The sequence below is a fragment of the Quercus suber genome, unplaced genomic scaffold (assembly GCF_002906115.3).
Source record: "Quercus suber isolate HL8 unplaced genomic scaffold, Cork oak 2.0 scaffold_209, whole genome shotgun sequence".
Lineage (NCBI taxonomy): Eukaryota > Viridiplantae > Streptophyta > Magnoliopsida > Fagales > Fagaceae > Quercus > Quercus suber.
The window spans coordinates 540244-563194 of record NW_027069667.1 but is presented as its reverse complement, the minus strand read 5'-3'; the positions used below and the strand labels follow the sequence as shown (position 1 = coordinate 563194).

The window sequence follows — 22951 nt, the reverse complement described above, 5'->3', positions numbered from 1 at the left end:
ACTTCAGCGTCTACATAAGAACTTTTACCTTTGTCTAACCTAACAAAATAAGTCTTTTCTAGCTTTATGATTCCTCTTAAAAATAGGGATATAAAATGTTTTAGCTTTAGGCTTAAGAGAAACAGAAACGCTTCTGTTAACAACAGCAGGCTTGATATTAGTCAAATTTTCATGTTTAGCTTTAGACTCAACTAACTATTGTTCCAAGCTTTTCATTTTTTCATCTTGAGAGGAAATTTGATTTCTCAAAAATTCATACTTTTTATTAGATTCATTTAATCTCACAATCAATTCCTCTTTTTCAAGATTAGCCAATTTTAACTCTTCCTTAAATTTCTTAGCAATTTTCATATATTTAGACAATTCCTTATAGAGAGTTTCACAGGCATCAATAAGATCAACAGAAACAATAGTGTCCTTTTTATTTAAATCATCACAAACATGAGCAGAAAGACGTTTCAAATTATCCATGATAGTACGAATCAAGGGTCAACTCTAGGTTAAGAAATCTAAAACAAGAGCTAACCCACTCTGATATGACCACTTGTTAATTTTTAGACCCCTTATAACTATACATTTAAGTTAATTTTTAGACCCCTTTAACTATACGTTTAAACCTAGTTTATGAACTTAGATTGATTAACTAGTTATGTTATTCAATATTAGGTTAAACATATAATATAAAACAAACATAAAGTGGAAATAATATAAAGAACACAAGAACTAATGACCCAAGAAACCAAACCGGTAAAAACCTGGGGAGGATTTGACCTAACTATCCTTAAGATAAACACAAATCCACTATAGAAAGAATCGAAGTTTACAAAAGGACTTAGGCCACTGACATCTTAATGCTACTACATGTAGAACTTACTGATACAACCACATGCAAACTCTGAATTTACAGACTTCTTCTTTCTTTGGATCTGCTACAACCACAAGTTCTCATACTTGTGATTTTGAGACTCTACTCAAAGGTTTTGTTATTCTTGAAGGTTCTTTATGCAGCAACTGAATCAACTATCAAGTTCTTGACGTGAATCTTGATCTTGATAGCACTATGTGTGTGTTTGGAGGTAAAAACCTCTCAAATCTCACAAAAGACTCAACACACAACTCACACAAGACACTGAAAATGTAGATAGGGTTTTTCCTTTTATATTATGAGTGAAACACTAAACCCTACACGTCATATGGGCTTGGGCTATACTTGAAAATTTTGCAGAAAATTTCTAATCTGCGATTCTCGATTGATTGAGCCTAATTTTCGATTGATCGAGCCTAGCAGATTTACATAGTAAATTTCCTGCAATTACTCGAATTCAAACTTACACTTTAATAAACTTTGAGCAAATCTAAGCCTAGACATATTGTTTTGATCATGGTTTGCCAACATTTACATAATAAAGTTCTAATACATTAATCCTAACGTCTTAGAACCTAACAATTTATTTTTTTTAATCCTTCGGTTCAATTTGAATTTATTTTATATAACATTTGAGTTTTATATAAGCTGATATTGAGCATTTTCCTCTGCAACCAGGAGTACTTGTCCACCCTGTCTTGGTTAGTGATCAAACCTCCATGTTTTGGCCAGAGATTTTAATTTTACAGATACTATTGATTGCAAGTGCATAACAAACTGTTAAAGATTCAATTAGCTTAGTATTCATGCTTTGCAGTTTCTATAGTAATTATTGTAATCGGTTGCCCTTCCCAATTTCGAGCAGTGACACCAATACTTACATAAAGAGAATTATTAGATATGGCTTCTTCCATATTCATTGAGCTTATCTGAAACCTGTTCTCTTGTAGATTTTCCCAATTCATGTGAAGGGGGCTGCTAGTAGCTTGATGGTGCTGGTGAACTAGTTTAGTGCTTGGATAGTTTCCTTTGCATTCAACTTTCTTATGAAATGGAGTTCCTCATGTAAGGAAAAATTTTCCCATAGCACCAAACGAATGTATTGTCAGTTTGCATTTTTTTTAAACTGACATTGTCACTCCTATGTTTGATTTTCTTAATTTTCTAGACTTTTTTCATCTACACTGCATAGAATAGAGGGGGAGAAGGCTACAAATAATTGAAACGACAATAGCTGGAGATACTAGACCATTGGATTTGATTTTGGCTCAAGTATCATCTTCATTTGGTGTTGAGAATTCAAGTTCAGACACGGCAAGAAAAATTTAAACCATCTATTTTATTTACATATTCTTTGGGCCCAAAGTAGATTAAATTTATGGGCAAAAGAAGGAAGATGAAATGAAAATTATTTGTGGGTTGGACAATAGACAGGAGAGACAATTCTTAACAAGCATAAGTATACATGCTTGTGCTCATGTAAAAGAACGCAGGGATTGCTACCTCTATCCAATTTTTGCTGAGTTTTCTGTTATACATCTCATTGCAAGCCAGAAATAAATTTTTTAATCTAAGTTATTTCTAAATTCTAATGCCATTGATTCAAAAACTCATGCAACAGTAAAAGGCTTTTATCAAAAGCTTAAGGGCTATTTATTTGGACAATCTTTTTATCAAGGGAGTCCTAGAAATAAAATATGAAAACATTCTCTCCCAAATCTCCGGCCTGTATAAGGACATAGTAAGCTTCCATCTATTTATCATGGCAATCTTGAATGCCCCCCCGGTTAAAAGACTTGTTAGTAAATAGCTTTGCTACTAATAACTTAGGTTTACTCCAACTCTCAATTCATTTTTGACTAACCTTTAGATAGCTAGTTCAAATTAAGACCTCATCTCAGGAGGTGTTAGGTTTTCAACTAGGTATATGGTTAATAAATATTCTAAAAAAATTTAGAAATGCCAAAAAAGAACAAGAAAAATGTCTCATAGTATAGGTTTTTTATTTATTTCTTTATTTTTTTTTTATGAAAAAAAAAATATATATTTTGCTATATCAAAAATGTTCGATTGGACTATGGATTAGATGATTTTAAAAAGAGAACAAGGAATTTTGAAGAATGACTATTAGTATAAATTACTTTATATAAATTTAACAACACATTTTATACAAAATTAAAAACCAATATCTGTATATGATGAAGTTAAATTAACCACAGGAATTGAATATTACACTACACAAGTTAGGACTAGCTAGTATGATAGACCAAAAATCTTTTAATTCAATGACATTGTCTGATCTCTTTTAAGAAAATCGAGGATCAAATTTCTTTGTCCAAATGATTTTAAACAATTAATAAAAAAAATTAAAAAGAAAAAACAAAAGAAAAGGGAAGAGGGGCTAGAAGACATGACCAGTTAAAACAACACTAAAAACACCCTATTCAAGGCGCAATTTTGCAGGAATGGGCTGCATCATACGCTTCTCTAGAGGCCCAACTAAAACGGCAGTGAGAGAATGATCTCAGATAATATCTGTAGCAAGCAACTATAAACATCTGGTCTCCGTGCATAGCTTCATTGAAGTAAGGACTAATGGGAAAATCAATTTTCTTTCTTCTTCAATAGCAAACACTGTAGTAAAAAGAGGCATAAAAAATGGTTCACAAATGTTTGTACATTGAAAGTGCTTGGATGGGACTGTTGCTAAGTGCTTCTTTTGCTGTCGACGTGAATCTGATTGCTCACCTTGACATTCTGTATTCGGAATATTCTTATCACCTTGCTTATCCATTGGAAACCAATGTTACTACTGCAACCCCTCTCGATGGCTATCACCAAAATCACCAAATTTTTCAGCAAGGTAGATTTATTTGGGTCGCTTCGAAATTGGACAGCAAGGTGATGAAACCATGAGTTCCTTGGACAGCCAATTATAGCGTAATTTATTTATTTCTTATTGGTTATGATAACAATAAATCGTGTTTTAAACCGTATGGAATAGTAGTAGTTTTAAACTAATCATACTCATTTTAAAATTTTCAATTTAAATCCTATACTTTTTCAAAAGGTTTGAGTAAAACCTTTCATTAATTTCCCTAAAATCGTTGACAAAAATGACATCCTTTTAAATTTGTAGTTCGGCAAAATGGTGCCGTTTTCTATCAACGGCATTATTCCTGTTTTCTTCATTCCTATGTTATATACTCCGTTTTCCCCCTGTTTCCATCGTACACGTGTAGTTCTTATCCTGAGAGCTCCTTTCTGTCCCATCCAGTACCTACCGGAACCTTCAGCTTAGTGGCCATAAAGTTGCTTAGTTACTGTTCAGGTATCACCTCCACATTAATGCGGCCAGACTGTTAGCTGGAAAGCATTTAATGTGGAGGTGATGGCCTCAAAAGATATTTGCTACCTTCCCCAACGCCTCCTAAGCTATATCCAATTTCCAGTTCAGATACAACTTGGTGGGGTCTTTCCGCTAACGTGAAGGTTACCTTGACCTCGGACTTTGGTGTCCTCGGACATGTGTTATGCCGCTGTATATAATATCTACTCGTTTCTTTAATACCACCCATTTGATAAGAATAAAACTTTTTTAGACTGTCCTCGGATAACTACGTGTTCTCGGATGGCCTTTGGGCCCCAAGCCCATTTCTGAGGATTACTATACCTTTTTAACTAACAGGCCCCCACAATAGATATTACAAAAATTTGAATAATGGATACTCCAATTTTATTTTTTTTTTTGGTAAAAAAAATACTTGATGATGTTGCACACTTACAATAATAAATTTTATTTACTGTTTTTATTTAAAAAATAAAACCCTTAAAATATCATTTATATTTTCTTAATATTTTTTCTACCAAAACATTACAAATAAGGGTAAATAAGTATATTCATAAAGATTTTAAATAGAAATATTTAATGTCCACTTTTCTCAAATCTCAAAATATAACTTTAATTTATTTTGATTCTCAAAAAAAAAAAAAAACTTTAATTTATTTCAAACTTTTCTATTTAACAAATAAGAACCAAAGACATATGATTGGGTTAAATAATAAAAAAGCAACAAAATTTAAAATCTTGATATCCTCCAATGGTTCGAAATTATCCAAGTTGTTATTGTTCCCAACATTTTGAAATTCAAATCTAAACTAAATTTGAAAGTTTAGGTTAACAAAATTAACATTAAAAAAAAAAAAAAACAAAAAGAAATTCATTGGTTTCTTAATCTAATACTTAATAAAGAACAATCATTAGACATTACTAGCATGTACCCCATGCTACCGCATGAGAATGAATATATTATTAATCATGAGTTTATTCATGTTTAAAAGGCTTAGTTAAGTCTAAATTCATATTATTAACCATAAAATTTTATTAATAAAACTTAGCAGTATATATATATATATATATAGACATTGGATATTCTTCCCATGTGCTAAATATTGTTTTAAATAAGGTCATGCCAAATACGTTGAAAGCCATCTTCGTGCAAGATTGATATCTGCAAGAAAAGTCAATCATCAAGTAAGGACCAAAGGATTTCAAAAAATGTTAATATTGACTCAATGTATGCACATACAGACAAACCCATCACTATATCAATTAAGAGAATCAAAACTAAATAGAAATATTACACAGAAAGATGAACCTTGGTGACGATGTTTATCCAAAAGATCTATTCACGCTTTTGAATCTTCAATCTCTATTAGTGATTGAAATTTTCGTAGCTTAAAAAATTTTAAATTAAAAAAAAAAAAAAACCCTCAAAGTTGTACTCATGTTATAGTTTTACGATAGGTCATTTTGTAACATGATGGGTATTTGTGTGAAGAAAAAACCTTTGAAGTTGCATGGCTGATAAAAGAAATTCTCTCCAATCTCTTTTTATAGAGAGATGAATTTGTGCGTGTTTTTATACATCATTCATAGTTGTATTATTACAAAGCAAGTCCAATGGATTTAGATTGGTAATACCGATTCCCAAAGCATGAGTGTTTAATGTGTTATTAATTTCATCTCATCTCATTACCAAGTCCAATGAATTTTAATTGGAATTCGATCTTTCCAAGTTGATTCCCAAAGCATGAGTGTTTAATGTGTTATTAATTTCATCTCATCTCATTACCAAGTCCAATGAATTTTAATTGGAATTCGATCTTTCCAAGTGGTGCATCTCTTGCAATATTCTTTTCTTTTCTTTTTTTAATTAATTTTTTGAAATTTATTTTCAATTCCCACGGCAACTTTCCATATTTGGCCTCCTATTATAGTTCCCTAGACACTTTGAAGTTTGAACCAAGAGAATAATGAACTTACGTAAAAATAAATAAAAACAATGAATAAGAGTAATGGTTCTCTCGAAAACAACGCCAAATCATATTATATTCTTTTGATTATTTTCTTTGTACACGTGTATAGTAAAATTAGACTCCAATTTCAGACTCTAATTGAACAATTGGAATGACACATGGCACAAAATTGAAACTCTAATTTGGAATTCTATTTGAGTTTCTCTCTGCTTCACCTATTATTATATATATAGATATGATAAAAATGTATCATATATTTATATTTAAAAAAAAATATATATATATATATATATAATTAAAGGGGAAAAAAGCCTATAAGCACTCGCTGAAGATGTTTAAACTTTGAAGAGACTTCATATGAATGAGAGAACATGAGGTTTTACCCGTGGTGCTTTATTAGAGTAGTTTTACATTTAACCTTCTATATTTACTTCTTCCCATTGTTTCCCAAAATATGAAATGATGTTTTAAATTACCAAACAACTCCAATATTTAATATGCTTTTATTACATTAAATGCTGTGTGGGTTCTTTTTTTTTTTTTTTTTTTAGCACACAGGCCCAAGTAGAAATAAGGATCCTAGGCCCAATACTTATTATTTTAAGGGACTGGACTTAGTTCACCGCAAGTAAATTAGGCTGATTTCGAACCAAGTGGTGCACAGAGCACGAATCCTACAACACATACATGCTAATAGACAAGAAATATATGCATTGAACAGCAAGAAACAGCAAAGGAACAAAATTGATCAAGAATGAACATAAAATAAAGCATTAGGGATCTTAAAATAATGCAAAATATTTTATTACTTTCTTGACTGTGTTATACACTATACACTATGCTCACTAGGACGTGTTACAAGGTCTAAATAATTTCAAAAATCACAGACTTTGATGGCTCTTTAGGCCTCTAAGACTTCCAAAGTTTGAATCTCTTTGAATTCAAGTGTGTTCTCTAGTGGCTGTTTAAAAATACCGGACGATATTTCCCTCCTTTTTCTCTTTTTATTTTTTTGAATTCTAACAGAGTTTTCTTAATGATTTTTACTCTAATCCACTGTTGCTGAATGCCTTTCACTACTAGCTGCTTCCCCTTTTATAATGCCATCAATTTCCAGGGTACCATTGATTCCCTTCATTTGCTCCCTTGGGATACCAAAACCAATGTTGTGCCAATAACATTGGTGGCTGATCCCTTCCTTATTCCTCATTATTTTCTTCTTTTGAGGTTCCTTCTTCAAAAGGCTTTTTGCTGATTTTCTCGATCTGAGGGGTCCTAGAAAGTAGTTTTTGTTTCTTCCTTCTCCAAGGCTTCTAGATTCCACTTTTTTAGACTCACCTTTTGGCTTCTTTGCCTTTTGTTATTTTTCTCAGGTGAGTTAATTCCTTTCTACCAAGTTGAAAGTTTCCCAAACACCTTCTTTCATGGTTATTCTTTCTAGGTTTCCTGAGGTACCAGTCCCTTGTTCATGAATTGTTGGTTCCCAAGCCCTCTGATCCTTTTTTGCATCATTATGTGGTTGATAGGGACATATATGTTCTTTGTGTTTCTTGGTATGCCCCCTTGAACTGTCTCAATCCCAACTTGGCTTTACTACATGTCCCGAGGATCCCAGGCACCTAGGAATCCCCAGATATCTTGACCCAGTTCTTTTCCCGAGCTCCCTAGTGATTTTTTAGACTTGGAGGACTAGGCTGGGCTTTTCCTTCTTCTTTGTGTCCATGGGGTTTGAAACTTGTCCATTCATGGATTTGGGCCCCTCCATATGGACCCTTAATGGGTTTGGACTTCTCCTCTTTTTTCTTTATTGGAAGCCCAAATGCTTTACTTTCCTAGATTTCAATCCTTTGCATTGTTTTGGGCCTTGGTATAACATTGTGATTTTTTGGACCTTAAAAAATGCATTAAATAGATTCAATGGATAACTTTTAAGTTTTCTATTTTCTACCGAAGAATTAAGTTCAATGTAGAATTACAAGAGTTAGAATAAATGGATTGGGTCAAACAACTCAAATCTTTAAAATGTTTTTATTACTTTAATGCTTTAGATAGATTTAATAAATAACTTTTCAATTTTATCTTTTAGGCATAAGAACTAAGTTCAATGTAGAATTGCAAGAGTAAGATTCAATGGATTGAGTAATATGATTATTTGTCTCTACACTTTTGTCCAATCAAGCTTAAATAAGAGTTGTCCTTCAAGATAAACTTTGATGGAGTGATTTTTAAAGACAAAGCGGGAGCAAGAGTTTTGATTTGAGANCAATAATATGATGATGTCTCATCATGGTTTCCAAACAATCTCAACAAGGATGACATTGAGCAGACAAGGCAATGAGATTTGTGTAAATTTGTGTATGTCAGTAGATGTGTAAAATTGGTAGTAGATTTGTGCTTTTCAGTTGTTGATGTAAAATTGTGTAAATTTTTATTTTTATTTTTGATGAGATTTATAAATTTAGATGTCCATTAAAATTGAGGCACTTTCACATTTCCTTAATTCTTCTGTATAGTTGGCAAAATTTTAGACATAAATAAATACCTCTCATCCTGCTGTTTAAACTTCAAAAAAAAAAAAAAAAATTTCTCTTTCTCTCTACGAAAGAGTCGTCCTCCTTTCAAGTAATTCTCTTAATTCTCTATCTCCTTTTTTTTCCCATTTATTGCTCATTTGATTTGATTGTTGTGCGAGATTTTGATTTATTTGTTAAGAAAATTGTTGGAAAAAAAATTTGGAATAAATGATCAAGGGATGACACAATTTTCTTATCTTATTTGTTTTTGTTTTTATCCTTTTAACTGCCATTAGAAGTTATTATTTGTTGTATTTATCCATTTTATGAGTAAAGGCACATATGTCAAATCGTTTTTTTTTTTTTTGTAATTTTTTAACTGTGACCTATAGAATTTCCACTAAAAATAGTGTAATTATTTACTTTATTTTATACAAATTGGTTTGTCCATGAAAGACATGAAAATTAGAGGGTCAAGTGGGGGATTCTCATGAAAAACAAGGTCATTAGTAAGTTTTTATTGTTTGAATCTCTATGATTAATATTTGCTTCAATTTTTATTTACTTAAAATATTTTTTTTACCTCAGATGTCCATCCTAATTAAATTGCTAGTTTTTCATTATTGGATATTCTTTGATTGGCAAGCCTCTAAAATTTATGACATTAGAAGAGATGAATGAATAAAAAATTATAATATTAAATTCAAAAAAAAAAAAAAAAAAAAAGCTTGTAATACTGATTTATCTTTTGCCAATAAGTGAATCATACCAAATTAAAGAAGACGATTTTGTACCGTACTGGCCGATATGGCCGGTATATTTCGTACCAGTACATACACCGGAACAGAAATAGTGGTGTTTCGTACCGGTTTTAATACCAGCCGTACCAGACCCGTTTCGGCCATACCAGGATATATACCGGGTTTCGGCCGGAAATTAGATACAGGACCGAAAAAAAAAAAAAAAAAAAAAAAAAAAAAAAGGTGGATTTAACACAGTAACTCAGAAATTCTCCTCCTCACACCGATTTGGGATCTATTCATCTTGGCCTCGCACTGGTGATAGCAAATCTGGCTGGCAGTGAACAGCAGCACCGGCATTGAAGCAGTGAAACGGAGTTTAATGCTTAATCTAAGAAAGAGGGAGAGATAGATCAAATCTGAAAACATGTCTTGGCTAATGGAAGGGAGCAAGATAGTCTCATGTTGGAGAGAAAAATCTGAAAATATGTGTCGTGGGAAGAGCAAGTCACGTGAGATAAAATAGAGTCTTGGAAATGTGAAATGAGAAGCTGTGCTAGTCAGTAAGTTAACGTGTGTGGAGAAAAAAAACTGACAAAAGGTACTTGAAAGATGGGAAAAATTTTGAGTTCTTTGAGTTCTACCAACCCCCTCTCGCGGAATATCTCACCTACTTCTCTTTCTTTTTTATTTTCTTTTTTGGCCGATACTTTTATCTTTGTCCATTTTTTATAATAAACTTATAAGCTTAACAAGTTTACTGGCTTAACGAGTTAACTTTACCAAATAATTAAAGTTATAAATATACAAATAATATTTATTTATCTTTAAAATATATACAAATATATATATATATATATATATATATTTAAATAACGGTAAACTTGAAACGGTACACTGATATTAACCGATACTAAAATATATCGTTTCGCTGACTAAACCGGTACGATCTTCGACACGAAATTGACTCCCTTAATACCAACCGCACAATAATAAAATAAACCACCGATCATTATTTTCTATTTTAATATATTCCTGGCCTTTTGCTTTGAAGATGCCATGAAAACGAGTTTCATGCATCTCTATCTTTTTGAGCATTTCATGTCGAGCGGGAATTGAAGTGTGAAATGCGGACATTGTTTTGTGCTTATTGTGGGCCGTACGTTGTGGCAAAAGCTTGGCTTGGATCAAGTTTCGTAGAAATTTTGAGTCTAGACGATTACTGTTCACGTAATTTTTCATTCTTAATTAATGCTTTAAGTTTTCAAGAGGAAGACCGCTTTGTTGACTGGCTGGTAAAAGAAACTTTTTTTTTTTTTGATAACAAAACACGCCATCTCACAAAACTGCTAGTGGCAGTTGGTAAAAGAAACTTAAGTTGTAATAAAATATAAGAAAGAATAAAAAAAGCAATCTGGTTTCCAAAAGGAAATGCCTCTTTGGAAATTAGAAAAAAAAAAAAAAAAAAAAAAAGGTTATCATCTGGTGAGCATGGTTCTCAGAACTGCACCGGACCAGGAGATCGGACCGTGAGAACTGAGAATCGAGATGAAAACTGGTTTTTTAAGTCTAAAGAACCGAATTTTTTGTTAATTCCGTGAACCCCTAAAACCGGGGTTGGACAGCATGAACCGGTGAGAACCGTGCGGTCCAACCCTAAGAATTTTTATTTTTTTATAAAAACAACTTAACGCAATTTTATTCTACTTAATTAAATTATTCATCTCTTACAAGGAATAAAAAAATATATAATTAAAATCCTTCAAAGATATTCAACTTTACTTCAAAAATTAATCATAAATTTTAATGTTTTCATAGTTATTATTTTATTTTGTTAACTTTCTTATTTAATTATTAAAAATATGCTTGAAAATCATTAAATTTCCCTTACATATATAGATATATTAGTCAATTTTGCTAGTTTTATAAATTTAATATCTATATTTAGACTTTAATTAATTATTAACTTAATTATGATGTCATCACGGTTCGACCCCGGTTCGATCTCAGTTCGATCTCAAAAACCTTGAACCTCTATCTTTTACGGTTCAATGAACGGTCCGGGTCTAAAAAACCTTGCCGGTGAGATACGGAATCTTCAAAACTATTAATTATATATGACCAGAAATAGAATTTGTGCAATTAAAAAAAAAAAAAAAATTATGATGGATACCTTTTGTGCCATAATTTAACAGAGATCATATAAGAGATTGATATTTTTGTCGTTACATTTAATCTTTTTTCTAAATTTCTATTCCTAGTCAAACTATAAGCGTTGGTTGTCCCCGCTATCTCTAGAATCTATGATTTCATGCCGAAAGACTGGATATATTTTTGTTTGCAAAAGCCAACATCAACTTTTTTTAAAGCTGTTTCTAAAAATTAAAAAAAAAAAAAAAATTCTTTTCAAAACAATAACTTAGACTAGTAACAGAATTGTTCCATTACAATTATGATTTGACATTTAAAACTTCTGAGAAGGACCATAAATTGGATTTTTTTTTTTTTTTTTTTTTGCAATTTAATACCATTTTGCTAACAATTTCGTTAGTTAGCATGTTTCGGAAATTATTTCTGAAATTACCATCTTGAGCCTTTTAGACGCAAGTTTATTGTAGCAACTCAAGTCTCACAGACTTGAGTTTTATGTGTTGGCATTGGCAACACTAATGTGAAATTTTAATCCACGCGAAGCTCGAATCTTAAAAACTCACATGGTTGCATCTTCTAAAAAGAACACATCACTTAGGTTATTGGTCACTAATGGCATGTTTGGTACATTGCATGAAAATTATATTAGGAGAATAGAAGATGTGGGGTCCGTGGGCCTGATAGCCTCAGTCCTTCACATAGCAGGCCCAAGGCCCATGCCGAGGAGAGCAAGCTATTTCTGAGGAGAAAGGGGGGAAGCCTATTCTCTTGAATCCACGCCGAGGACACCTTGTCCTCGGCCTGACAAGATTGATTCCGGGGAGTGGCTAACCCCAAGGCAAGCTGTCACTCTCGCATTTAATGCACTCAACTAACCCCCCTGGCCGCATTAATGGAGAGGTAACCCCTTGGCAGGATAACGTTGGTCAGAGTGAGCCACTTGAGTATCGTGAATTTCCCTCATTTTAATTTCTATAAAAATCACAAGATCTTCATGTGTTCTCTTTATAAATTCACTCCCCTCAAGTATAATATTTTGTTCGTCTCCTTCTTTCGCTTGCTTTGTCCCAAATCAGTTTCTCACCTAAAGACGCAGCAAAAAAGTGCCACACGTAACACAATACAACATTCATCAGAAAACAATCCATATATACAAGAAATATTCGGCAAAAATGGGGATTTGCCCCCTTTTTAGCAAACAGCAGAATGCTCCTGTTTTGAAACTATTTAGGTCTATGCTCCTGTTTTGAAACTCGATTTTAATAAAATCCAGTTTCATGTGAAACTTAATTGATATCTATAAAATTGAGTTTCTTAGAAAATTTTTAAGTGGAACTTGAGTTCTAGAAACTCAAGTTCCACCCCTTTTTTTTTTTTTTTTTTGAATTTACATGTAACTCAATTTTTTGAAAATCAAGTTTAAAAAATAGAGACATGGACCTAAATAGTTTCAGAAAATGGGCATTTTGTTGCAATGTTTGCTAAAAAGGGCAAATCTTCATTTTTGCCAGCAATATTCTTACTCTGTCCCAGACCAATTGAACACATTATTCCAGCCTACAATTAACTTTGTCAACAGAAGTTAATTATAAATCTACCCAAAAAAAATTCACTATGAAAAACGTACGAAATTCGTTGCATAGCCTGCTACACCATGCAATGTAAATAGTTTTCACTCAATATACTGAAATAACATCATTTTAGATAGATTACCAATGGTTCATGTTTTTCAATTTGGCGTAATTTCGGTCTTAGGGATTTTTTGGGGCTAGGATTGAGAGGGGGCGAGAATAGCTATTGTCAATTAAAGAATATATATATATATATATATATTTGTAAAGAATCCTTATTCTTATTTATTCTTATGTAGATGTAATAATTAATCCATATAATAAAGATGCAACTAAATGACAGAATTACTATTGTAGGGAGAATTTTTTTGTTCAACCCCGCAATCTATTTGTCCGCTTTAGAGGGTAGGCCACAGGCATGCTTAGAGCGCAACGTCCTGAGCTTCTATCCCCTGCACGGCTTGGTCCTCAAGCGATGTGGGCATGCTTTGTGCAAGAGTCCCACATCAGAAAGAGAAGCGCCCCCCCTATGCCTTATAAGCATGAGTTGAAGGCATAAGGGTACCACTACTCACAAAATTCTCCCTACAACTATCATACATGAATAACTGTTTCATTTAGGTGTTTTTATCAAACTGCACTAACTGCACGATTGCATCTATACCAACCAAAACTGCCCATAAAATTGAGTAGCCGCATCGCACTGCACTGTATAGTGCGGTGTGCGGTTTTACGATAAGAAAACTACACAAAACAACACCGCACCACACCCATATATATATATTTATTTTATATTAAACATATATTAATAATTTCATAATATATGAAATTAATGGCCAAGCCAACCATAGTGCTCTCCAGTTTCACATTAAAAACAATTTCATTTTGATTAAATACAAATTCAAAAGTTCAAAACCTTATGCACTTCTCCATTTCACACGCTCATTCTCACTCTCACAAAGTCAAAAGTTCAATATTTTTTTTTTCTTGTTTTAAATATATTTGATAAAAAAATTGATACTTGATACAAAGGGTTTTTTTTTTTTAAAAAAAAAACTGTGAACTATAGAATTTCAACTCAAAATAGTGTAATTATTTGCTTTATCTTTTGCGTGTGTGTATATATACACTTTTCTTGTAGATATTATTTTGGATTAATAATCATCATGCTGTGCAAAATTAAAAAAGACTTTGTATGTGCCAAGTGAACCATACCAAGCGCACAAAAATAAAAGGCAAAAATGTAAAACTGACCCTCTAACTTTCATGTTTTTCCATTTCAGTTCTTTAACTTTCAATTTTGTCATTTCAGTCCTCTAACTTTTAATTTTTGTCAATGCAGGATTCTGTTACAACTCAATTAGTGGTTCTCGTTAGGATTCCTGAAACGACGCCATTTTGCATGGTTTTTATTTTTTTTATTTTTTTTATAAATTCGGAATTAAAAGAAAATAAGAAAAATCTGAAAAAAAAAATAAAAATAAAAATCAAAGGAGGCAAGTTATTCGCAAAGGTCGCTAAAGGCTGATTCACCGAAGTTCTCAACTGGAAGTATTTCAGCAGCTCATCTCCGCCATCGAATTTTGCCATTCGTGCGGCATCTTCCACCACGATCTGAAGCTGAAGAATCTCTTCCTCAACAAGAGTGGTAATCTGAAAGTCTCTAATTTCGAACTCTCCACCGTCAAGAAGCAGATCCAATCCGACGAGCTCTTGCACACCCTGTGTGGCACACTTGCTTCTGTGATGCTGGATATTTTGACAAAGAGAGGCTATGACAGTGCGATTGTCGACGTTTGGTCATGTGGCGTTGTTTTATACGTTCTGAACGCGGGCTATTTGTCGTTTAACGATCCCAATCTGATGGCTATGTACAAGAAGATTTACAAAGGAGAATACCAGTGTCCGAAGTGGTTTTCCTCGGATCTGAAATGGTTCTTGTCTCGACTTTTGGACACGAATCTCAAGAAGAGAATCACCATTGATGAGATGATGAAGGACCCGTGGTTTAAGAAAGGGTACAAGGAAGTGAATTTCTACGACGAGAAGGTTAAGGTGGAGGAGTTCGAGGTTACAGAACTGAATGCCTTTGATATCATTTCATTCTCGTCAGGTTTGAACTTGTCTGGTTTGTTTGATAACGGAGAGTGCTAATCTGCTAAATCTACACGATCAGGGATTTGGGTGTTCTTCAGATCTTTGTTCTTTAGATCAGCTAAAAACCTTTCTTTTCTTTTCTTTTTTCTTTTTTTTTTTTTCAAAATTTTCTTAATTACTTTTAATTTTGAATTAAAAAAAAAATACAAAACGACATCGTTTTAGGAGTTCTAACGGCAGCCACTAACTGAGTTGTAACGGAGTCTTGCATTGACAAAAATTGAAAGTTAGAGAACTGAAATGACAAAACTGAAAGTTAGAGGACTGAAATGAAAAAACGTGAAAGTTAGAGGGTCAATTTTGCATTTTTGCCAAAATATTATTTTCTATTTTAATATTTAGAGGACCATTATTTTCTATTTTAATATTTTCCCAGCTGGCCTTTTGCTTTGAAGATGCTATGAAAAAGAGGTTCATGCATCTCTTTTTGGCCATTTCGTGTCGAGCGGGAAGTGTGAAATGCGGACATTGTTTTGTGCTTGTGGGCCCTTGTGGCAAAAGCTTGGCTAGACTCTTAAGAGTGTTCACATAATTTTTCATTCTTAGAGCATTCGCATCAGTTTGTGTAAATTTTCTGTCTATTTTACACGAAAAAACCTACTTTTTCTATTTTACACATCTAATTTTACAAAACACACACATCAGTTTATCTATTCTACACGTTTATTCAATAAAATATTCATTATTTTACATTTTTTTATTACTCACTCCTTCATTGCCCCTCTCTCTCTAACAGACCCACGGCCACCATCACCACCATCATCACCACCCACATCAGCACCCAGCCACCATCATCACCACCCAACCAGCATCATCAAAAGGAAAACCCACTCAAGCCAAGCTGATCAAGATCAAAACCTATTGACCCACACCCACAATCAACAAAAAACCAGAAAACATAGATCGAAACCCACCTCCTGGCAATGGCCCGAAATATGAAAGAAAAAAACAAGGCACTGGAGGATGAAATTGAAAGTTCTGGGGTGTCTAAGGGTCAAGATTTGGACCCTGAGCTGAAGGAGAAAATTGTGCAGAGGAAGAAAGAGATCAGCGGCGGTGGGGCTACAAGAGTCAAGCTAATGGAGTCACCGAAGCCGGTGGGGCTACAAGAGTCAGCGGCGGAGGCGTTGGTGTCGCTTTTGACTGTCAGATCGAATGAGCTGGTTTGTAAAAAGTTTCTGGTGATGGTGGTGGCGGCAGTGCTCGGTGGAGGAAGCCAGGGGTGCAAGAAAAGACTGGTGGCCGCTGGGGCTCAAAACCACTTGCAGAGGCTGGCGGAGATGGAGGTCGCCGGAGCCAAGAAAGCCTTGCAGAAACTCTCCGGGAATAGGCTCAAGAACAGTTTCAGCAGGACGCAGAGAGAGAGAGAGAGAGAGAGGGAGCTGAGAGGATGAGAGAGAAAAAAATATTAAAAATGATATAACCATGCTACAGTACCCGTGTATATTTACACGGGTATTGTAGCAACTGATAAATATAAACAAGTATACACCCACTGATGTGGGTGGTTTTTTTGCTCAAGTTGTGTAAAAGTGATGACTTTTTTTATTTTGCACATTTATACACACTTATGCAAACACTGATGGAATGCTCTTAATGCTTTATTAAGTTTTCACGAGGAAGACCGCTTTATTGACAGTCTGGTAAAAGAAACTTAAGTTGCAAGTGAAATATAAGAAAGAATAAAGAATGCAATCTAGTTTCAAAAGGAAATGCCTCTTGGAAATTAAAAAAAAAAAAAACAAATTATCATCCAGTGAGATACGGAATCTTCAAAACTATTAATTATGACCACAATAGAATTTGTGTAATTAAAAAAAAAAAAAATGATGGATACCTTTTGTGCCATAATTTAACAGAGATCACATAAGAGATTGATATTTTTGTTGTTCCATTTAATCTTTATTCTATTCCTAGCGCAGTCCCAGCTTTCTCTAGAATCTATGACTTCATGCCGAAAGATTGGATATATTTTTGTTTGCAAAAGCCAACATAGTTTTTTTTTAAAGCTGTCTCTAAAACTTAAAAAAAATAAAAATAAAAATAAAGCAATAACTTAGACTAGTAACAGAATTGTTCCATCACAATTATGATTTGACATTTGAAACTTCTGAGAAGAGTCATAAATCGGATTTTAAAAAAAAAAAAAAATTAAAAGCAATAACTTAGACTAGTAACAGAATTTTTCCATCATAATTATGATTTGACATTTGAAACTTCTAAGAAGGGTCATAAATTCGGATTGTTTTTTGCATTTTAATACCATTTTGTTAATAATTTCGTTAATTAGAATAGTATTTTCAGTTTTTGTACGTAAAGTGATTGTGGGTGTCGTGAATAGTATATAAATAGTGTATAAACAGTGCACAATGTTTCTTGCATAGTGTAATTCGTGTAATGAACAGTACAAATTACTGTTTATAAGTCTAAATATACTGTTCATGTCTCGTAAACAGTGCAAGAGATGCTTTAAAAAAAAAAAAAAAATGCAAATACAGAAGAAGAGATGTGAATTCAAACACTCACTTAATGTGTTCCCACTTAGGCACCTATAAATGCTTCTCCCACGTCGCCAGGAGTTTAATACCGCGAATGATAACTGAAACCTCCACAAAAAGTTGAAGTTCTCATATAGCTTTGCTCAAGTTCCATTCTCTTCCATAAAAATTAAAAAAAAAAAAAAAAAAATCCCATTCTCTTTTAGTACTCCATTTTCCATAAACAAGCTATTGGCTGTGAGTTTCTAATGGCTTCCTTCAGCACTCAAAAAGCCAGTACATCCTTGTCTTTCTCATCTTCTTCATCTATGTCTCGATGGAAATACGAAGTTTTTCTCAGTTTTTATGGTGAGGACACCCGTAAGAATTTTACAGATCATCTATATGCTACTTTGATACAAAAAGGCATTATTGTTTATAGAGATGATGAAAAACTCGAGGAAGGAAAGCCCATTGCTTCAGGGCTCATGAAAGCAATAGAAGAATCTCAATATGCAATTATTATTCTCTCAAAAAACTTTGCTTTTTCAAAGTGGTGTTTGAACGAACTTGTCAAAATTCTTGAATGCATGAAAGAGAAGGGGCTGAAAGTTCGGCCTATTTTCTACCATGTAAATCCCTCTGATGTTGGGAATCAGAGGGAGAGCTTTGAGAAAGCATTTCTCAAGCATGAGGAAGATGGCAAGGTTCGCGAAGAACAGATAAAATAGTGGAGATCTGCACTGAAAGAAGTGAGCAAGATCCGCGGAAGGCATTTAGTGGATAGGTAAGATTCTACCTTTTCTTCTCTTCATATCATCAATGATTTGGATAACTTTTGAATTGGTATCTCTCTTGCTCTCTAGTGTATGTACTGGTATGATTTTTTTTTTATTTGTTTTGTTTGATAGAACTCTGTATTCTGTGGCTGAGAATTGAGATGTTTCCATTGTTAATTTTTAACTTTAAGTTGCTTTTTTCCTCTATAAAAAAAAAAGTTGCTTTAATTAACAACTGCAAATTACAATTTACCCACATGTGATTTGACTGAAATATAAGTTGTTTACCTGTAGTTTAAAATTTGACATTTTACTTACGTGAGGTTAGCTAAGTTAAATTTTCTTAACTCATGTCTATTAAAAACAAGTCTAAATATGTGATTTTACTTCACTTTTATGTTTTCCTTCTCCAAAAACACAAAAAACATAAATATACAAGATCAAATAAAATAAAAAAGAATCTAGGTAGGTAACTTAAATTTCAGTTAACTTTAGATAGGTAAAATGTTAAATTTTAAACTATAAGTAGACAATTTAAATTTTGACTAAACCACGTGTATGTAAGTTGTAATTTTCCCAATTAACAAAGAAAGCCATATAGGGTTGTATAAGCTCAAATAGGGCATTTCCATTAGAAATGTCTAGTTTTTATTTTAAATCCCTCATTCCCCATTGTATCTTTTGAATAATTAAAAAAATATAAAAACTTTAAGTTGCTTCTTTAACTAAAAGAGTATATTACAATAGATGATAAATAATAGTGTGATTGAGTTTAATGTCATATAATAATCTATAATGCTTATCAAAAGTCAAAACTCTTGAAAAAATGCTTATACAAAAATATTATCTTGTAATATACATTAATGTTGTTTATAATTATTTATTCATATTTGGTATTTTTTTTTTAAACTGTATATATTGGGTAGTAAATGGGCTGAAGTATAGAATATCTTGCATATTATATATTTATGTATCATAATTGTGAGTGTTTTTTAAGATAAAGACAATCAATTGTTTAATATTTTTTCTTCTTTTTGTTAAATCTAAACAGTAGTTTGCACTTTTTTTTTTTCACAATTTTCTTTCATATAAATTTGTTATACTATTAATTTATAAAAAAAAAATGCTTATCAAAAGTCAAAACTCTTGAAAAAATGCTTATACAAAAATATTATCTTGTAATATACATTAATGTTGTTTATAATTATTTATTCATATTTGGTATTTTTTTTTAAACTGTATATATTGGGTAGTAAATGGGCTGAAGTATAGAATATCTTGCATATTTATATTTATGTATCATAATTGTGAGTGTTTTTTATGATAAAGACAATCAATTGTTTAATATTTTTTCTTCTTTTTGTTAAATCTAAACAGTAGTTTGCACTTTTTTTTCTTCACAATTTTCTTTCATATAAATTTGTTATACTATTAATTTATAAAAAAAAAAAAAAATCTTAACTACTGCTAAATCTTCTGTTCCAATTATGTTCGACCCCTAAAAAAGACTTAAAAAATGTGAAAGAGAGATAATTAGAAAACTTAGTTCATAATCAGTCATAAATTATCTAAATACAATAAAGATACAACTTTATAGAGTTAAAAGTTAATTCATTCAAGTGGCAAAGCCAAGATATTTGTCATGGAGGGGCCACGCTAAATATAATATATATATATATATATATAACTTATTATATCCGATTTAAGTTATGTTCATTGAATAAAATTCATCTATTACAATTTCCATAGTGAAATTTTTTCTAAGAAGAAAAAAATTATAGTGAAAATTTTAAAATATTTTAATATTTAGGGGTAGCAAAATTAACCCAAACTCATTTGTCCACGTAAATCTATCAACTTAAATGAAACCCAAGCCCACCCAAATATTAATTGGATTAAATGGGTATTAACCCAATTAAATCCAATTAACACTAATTTTTATTAGGTTTTAACTAAGTATTCAATTAGACCTAATTATGATCCAAGTATTATTTCTACAAATCACTCCACTCTAAAATACCCCAAAACCACTAAAAATTATCAAAATACCCGATAAACCTAAAAAATACCAAAATACCCCCTAAATTTATAAATGACCAAAATAAAACCTAAAAAAGACCAAAATACCCAAATAGCTAAAAATTACCAAAGTACCCCCTAAATCTAAAAATGACCAACATATTCTCAAAACCTAAAAATTGACCAGAATATCCCTAAACCTATAAAATGACCGAAATACCTCCGAAACCGAAAAATTGACCAAAATACCCCCAAACCTAAAAATGACTGAAATATTCCCGAAACAAAAAAAAAAAAAAAAAAATCACCAAAATACCCAATAAACCTAAAAAAAAAAAAAAAAAAAAATCACCAAAATACCCAATAAACCTAATAAAATGACTAAAATATTTCAGAAATCTAAAAATTACCAAAATACTCCTTAAATCTAAAAAATGACCAAAATATCTGCGATACCTAAAAATTACTAAAATACTCCCTAAACCTAAAAATGACTAAACTACTCTCAAAACCTAAAATTACCAAAAAACTCCTTCAAAGGTTTAGGGGAATTTTTGTCATTTTATAAGTTTGAGGGAATTTTGATCATTTTAGGCTTCGGGGTGTATTTTGGTAATTTTCTAGGTTTTAGGAGTATTTTGCTCATTTTTAGGTTTTATGGTTATTTTGGCCAATTTTTAGGCTTCGGGGTTATTTGATCATTTTTTAGGTTTTAGAAGTATTTTGGTCATTTTTTTAGGTTTAGGTGGTATTTTGGTAAATGAGTTTTATGTACTCAACTTAATTACGCCCACCCCAAATCCATAAAAATCCATGCATTTGACACCCTTAACATAAGGTTTTTTTCCTGGCTTCTGTAATATAAGATTTTAAAAAAATTTATTATCTCTTTGTGGCTAGCACACTTGTCTCATCAAAATTATTGTATCTTTTTTTTTATTTTTTTTATTACAGTCCCGAATCAGTAGATATTGAGGAAATCACAAAAAGCATATTTGATGAATTGAATCGTGAATTATCAGATGATTCTGAGCACCTTGTTGGAATAAACTCACGTGTGAAGGAAATGATGAATTTAGTTAGTACAACGTCAGATGATGTGCGCTTCATCGGGATTTGGGGGATGCCTGGGATTGGTAAAACCACTTTAGCATCTGTCATTTATAACAGAATTTGTCATCAATTTGATGCTAGTAGCTTTATTCGTGACATTAGAGATACAGTTGAAAAAGATAAACAGGGTCTAGTTAATTTACAAAAACAGCTTCTTTCTGAGACCCTGATGTTAAAAGAAGTAAACATATGGAACCATCATGAAGCGATCAAAGTCATAAAGAAGAGACTACTAAATAAGAAGGTTTTTATTGTTCTTGATGATGTTGACAAAGATGAACAACTAAAGGCATTAGCCGGGAGCCCTGACTGGTTTGGTCTAGGGAGTATGATCATTATCACAAGTAAAGATAAGCACTTGCTAAAACGGCATCATTTGAGTACCATATATAAGGTTAATGGATTAGATAATGATGAAGCTTTGGAGCTCTTTAGTTGGACTGTGTTTAACCAAACCTATTCTGAAAAAGATTTTGAGGATTTGTCCAATAGTTTTGTGAAGTATGCTAAAGGGCTTCCTATAGCTCTTAAAGTTTTGGGTTCCTCCTTGATTGATAGACCAAGAATGGTATGGGAAGATTACCTACATCAATTAGAAGAAATCCCTGAAGGAGAAATTCTTGATAAACTTGAAATAAGTTATAGGGGATTGAATGAAATAGAGCAAAATCTATTTTTGGATATTACGTGTTTCTTCAAAGGGGAGGATAAAAATCGAGTGGCACATATAGAAGGTTTTGGTTGCGAGAAGAATATAGAAACTCTGAAGGACAAATCTCTCATTGCCATTTTAGGGGGAAAATTACAGATGCATGACTTAATACAAGAGATGGGTTGGAGAATCGTTAGTCGTGAATCATCTCAAGAGCCTGGAAGACGTAGTAGGTTATGGTTTTGTAAGGATGTGTTTCATGTGCTAAAGGAAAATATTGTAAGTGGCTCTATATATAGACATAAACTTCGAAAAGTGTGTTTTTGTGTAATTTTAGCAATTTTTTTGCTATATCTTTCCCAACAATAATTTCATTGTTCTTGATTACCAGGGAACAGAAGTTGTAGAAGGTATAGTTCTTGATTTCCAAGGAATAGAAGTTATGGAAGACATGGTGCTAAACTCGCCTCCACGTAAAGAAAACTTGAATGACAAAGCCTTCTCAAATATGAAAAGTCTAAGGTTGCTTAAAATTTCTAATGTGCACCTTTCAACAGGCCTCTGTTTTCTTTCTAATAAGTTAAGAATGATGGAA

The 22951-nt window shown here is 32.3% G+C and overlaps 2 protein-coding genes and 1 pseudogene across 2 annotated transcripts; all 3 read left to right on the top strand.

The window, feature by feature from the left end:
- The first annotated feature begins 3523 nt into the window (after nucleotides 1-3523).
- Nucleotides 3524-15373, top strand: LOC111995986 (CBL-interacting serine/threonine-protein kinase 11-like; annotated as a pseudogene).
- Nucleotides 15374-17875: 2502 nt separating this feature from the next.
- LOC136070100 (disease resistance protein Roq1-like) lies at nucleotides 17876-22725 on the top strand. The gene is made up of 2 exons (XM_065779487.1): nucleotides 17876-18580; nucleotides 21546-22725. Exon 2 carries the CDS (start codon nucleotides 21658-21660, stop codon nucleotides 22723-22725), a length of 1068 nt encoding a protein of 355 aa, XP_065635559.1. The 5' UTR covers nucleotides 17876-18580; nucleotides 21546-21657.
- Nucleotides 18063-18524, top strand: LOC136070101 (TMV resistance protein N-like). Its single transcript, XM_065779488.1, has one exon. The coding sequence runs from the start codon at nucleotides 18063-18065 to the stop codon at nucleotides 18522-18524; it is 462 nt and encodes a 153-aa protein (XP_065635560.1).
- Nucleotides 22726-22951: the final 226 nt, after the last annotated feature.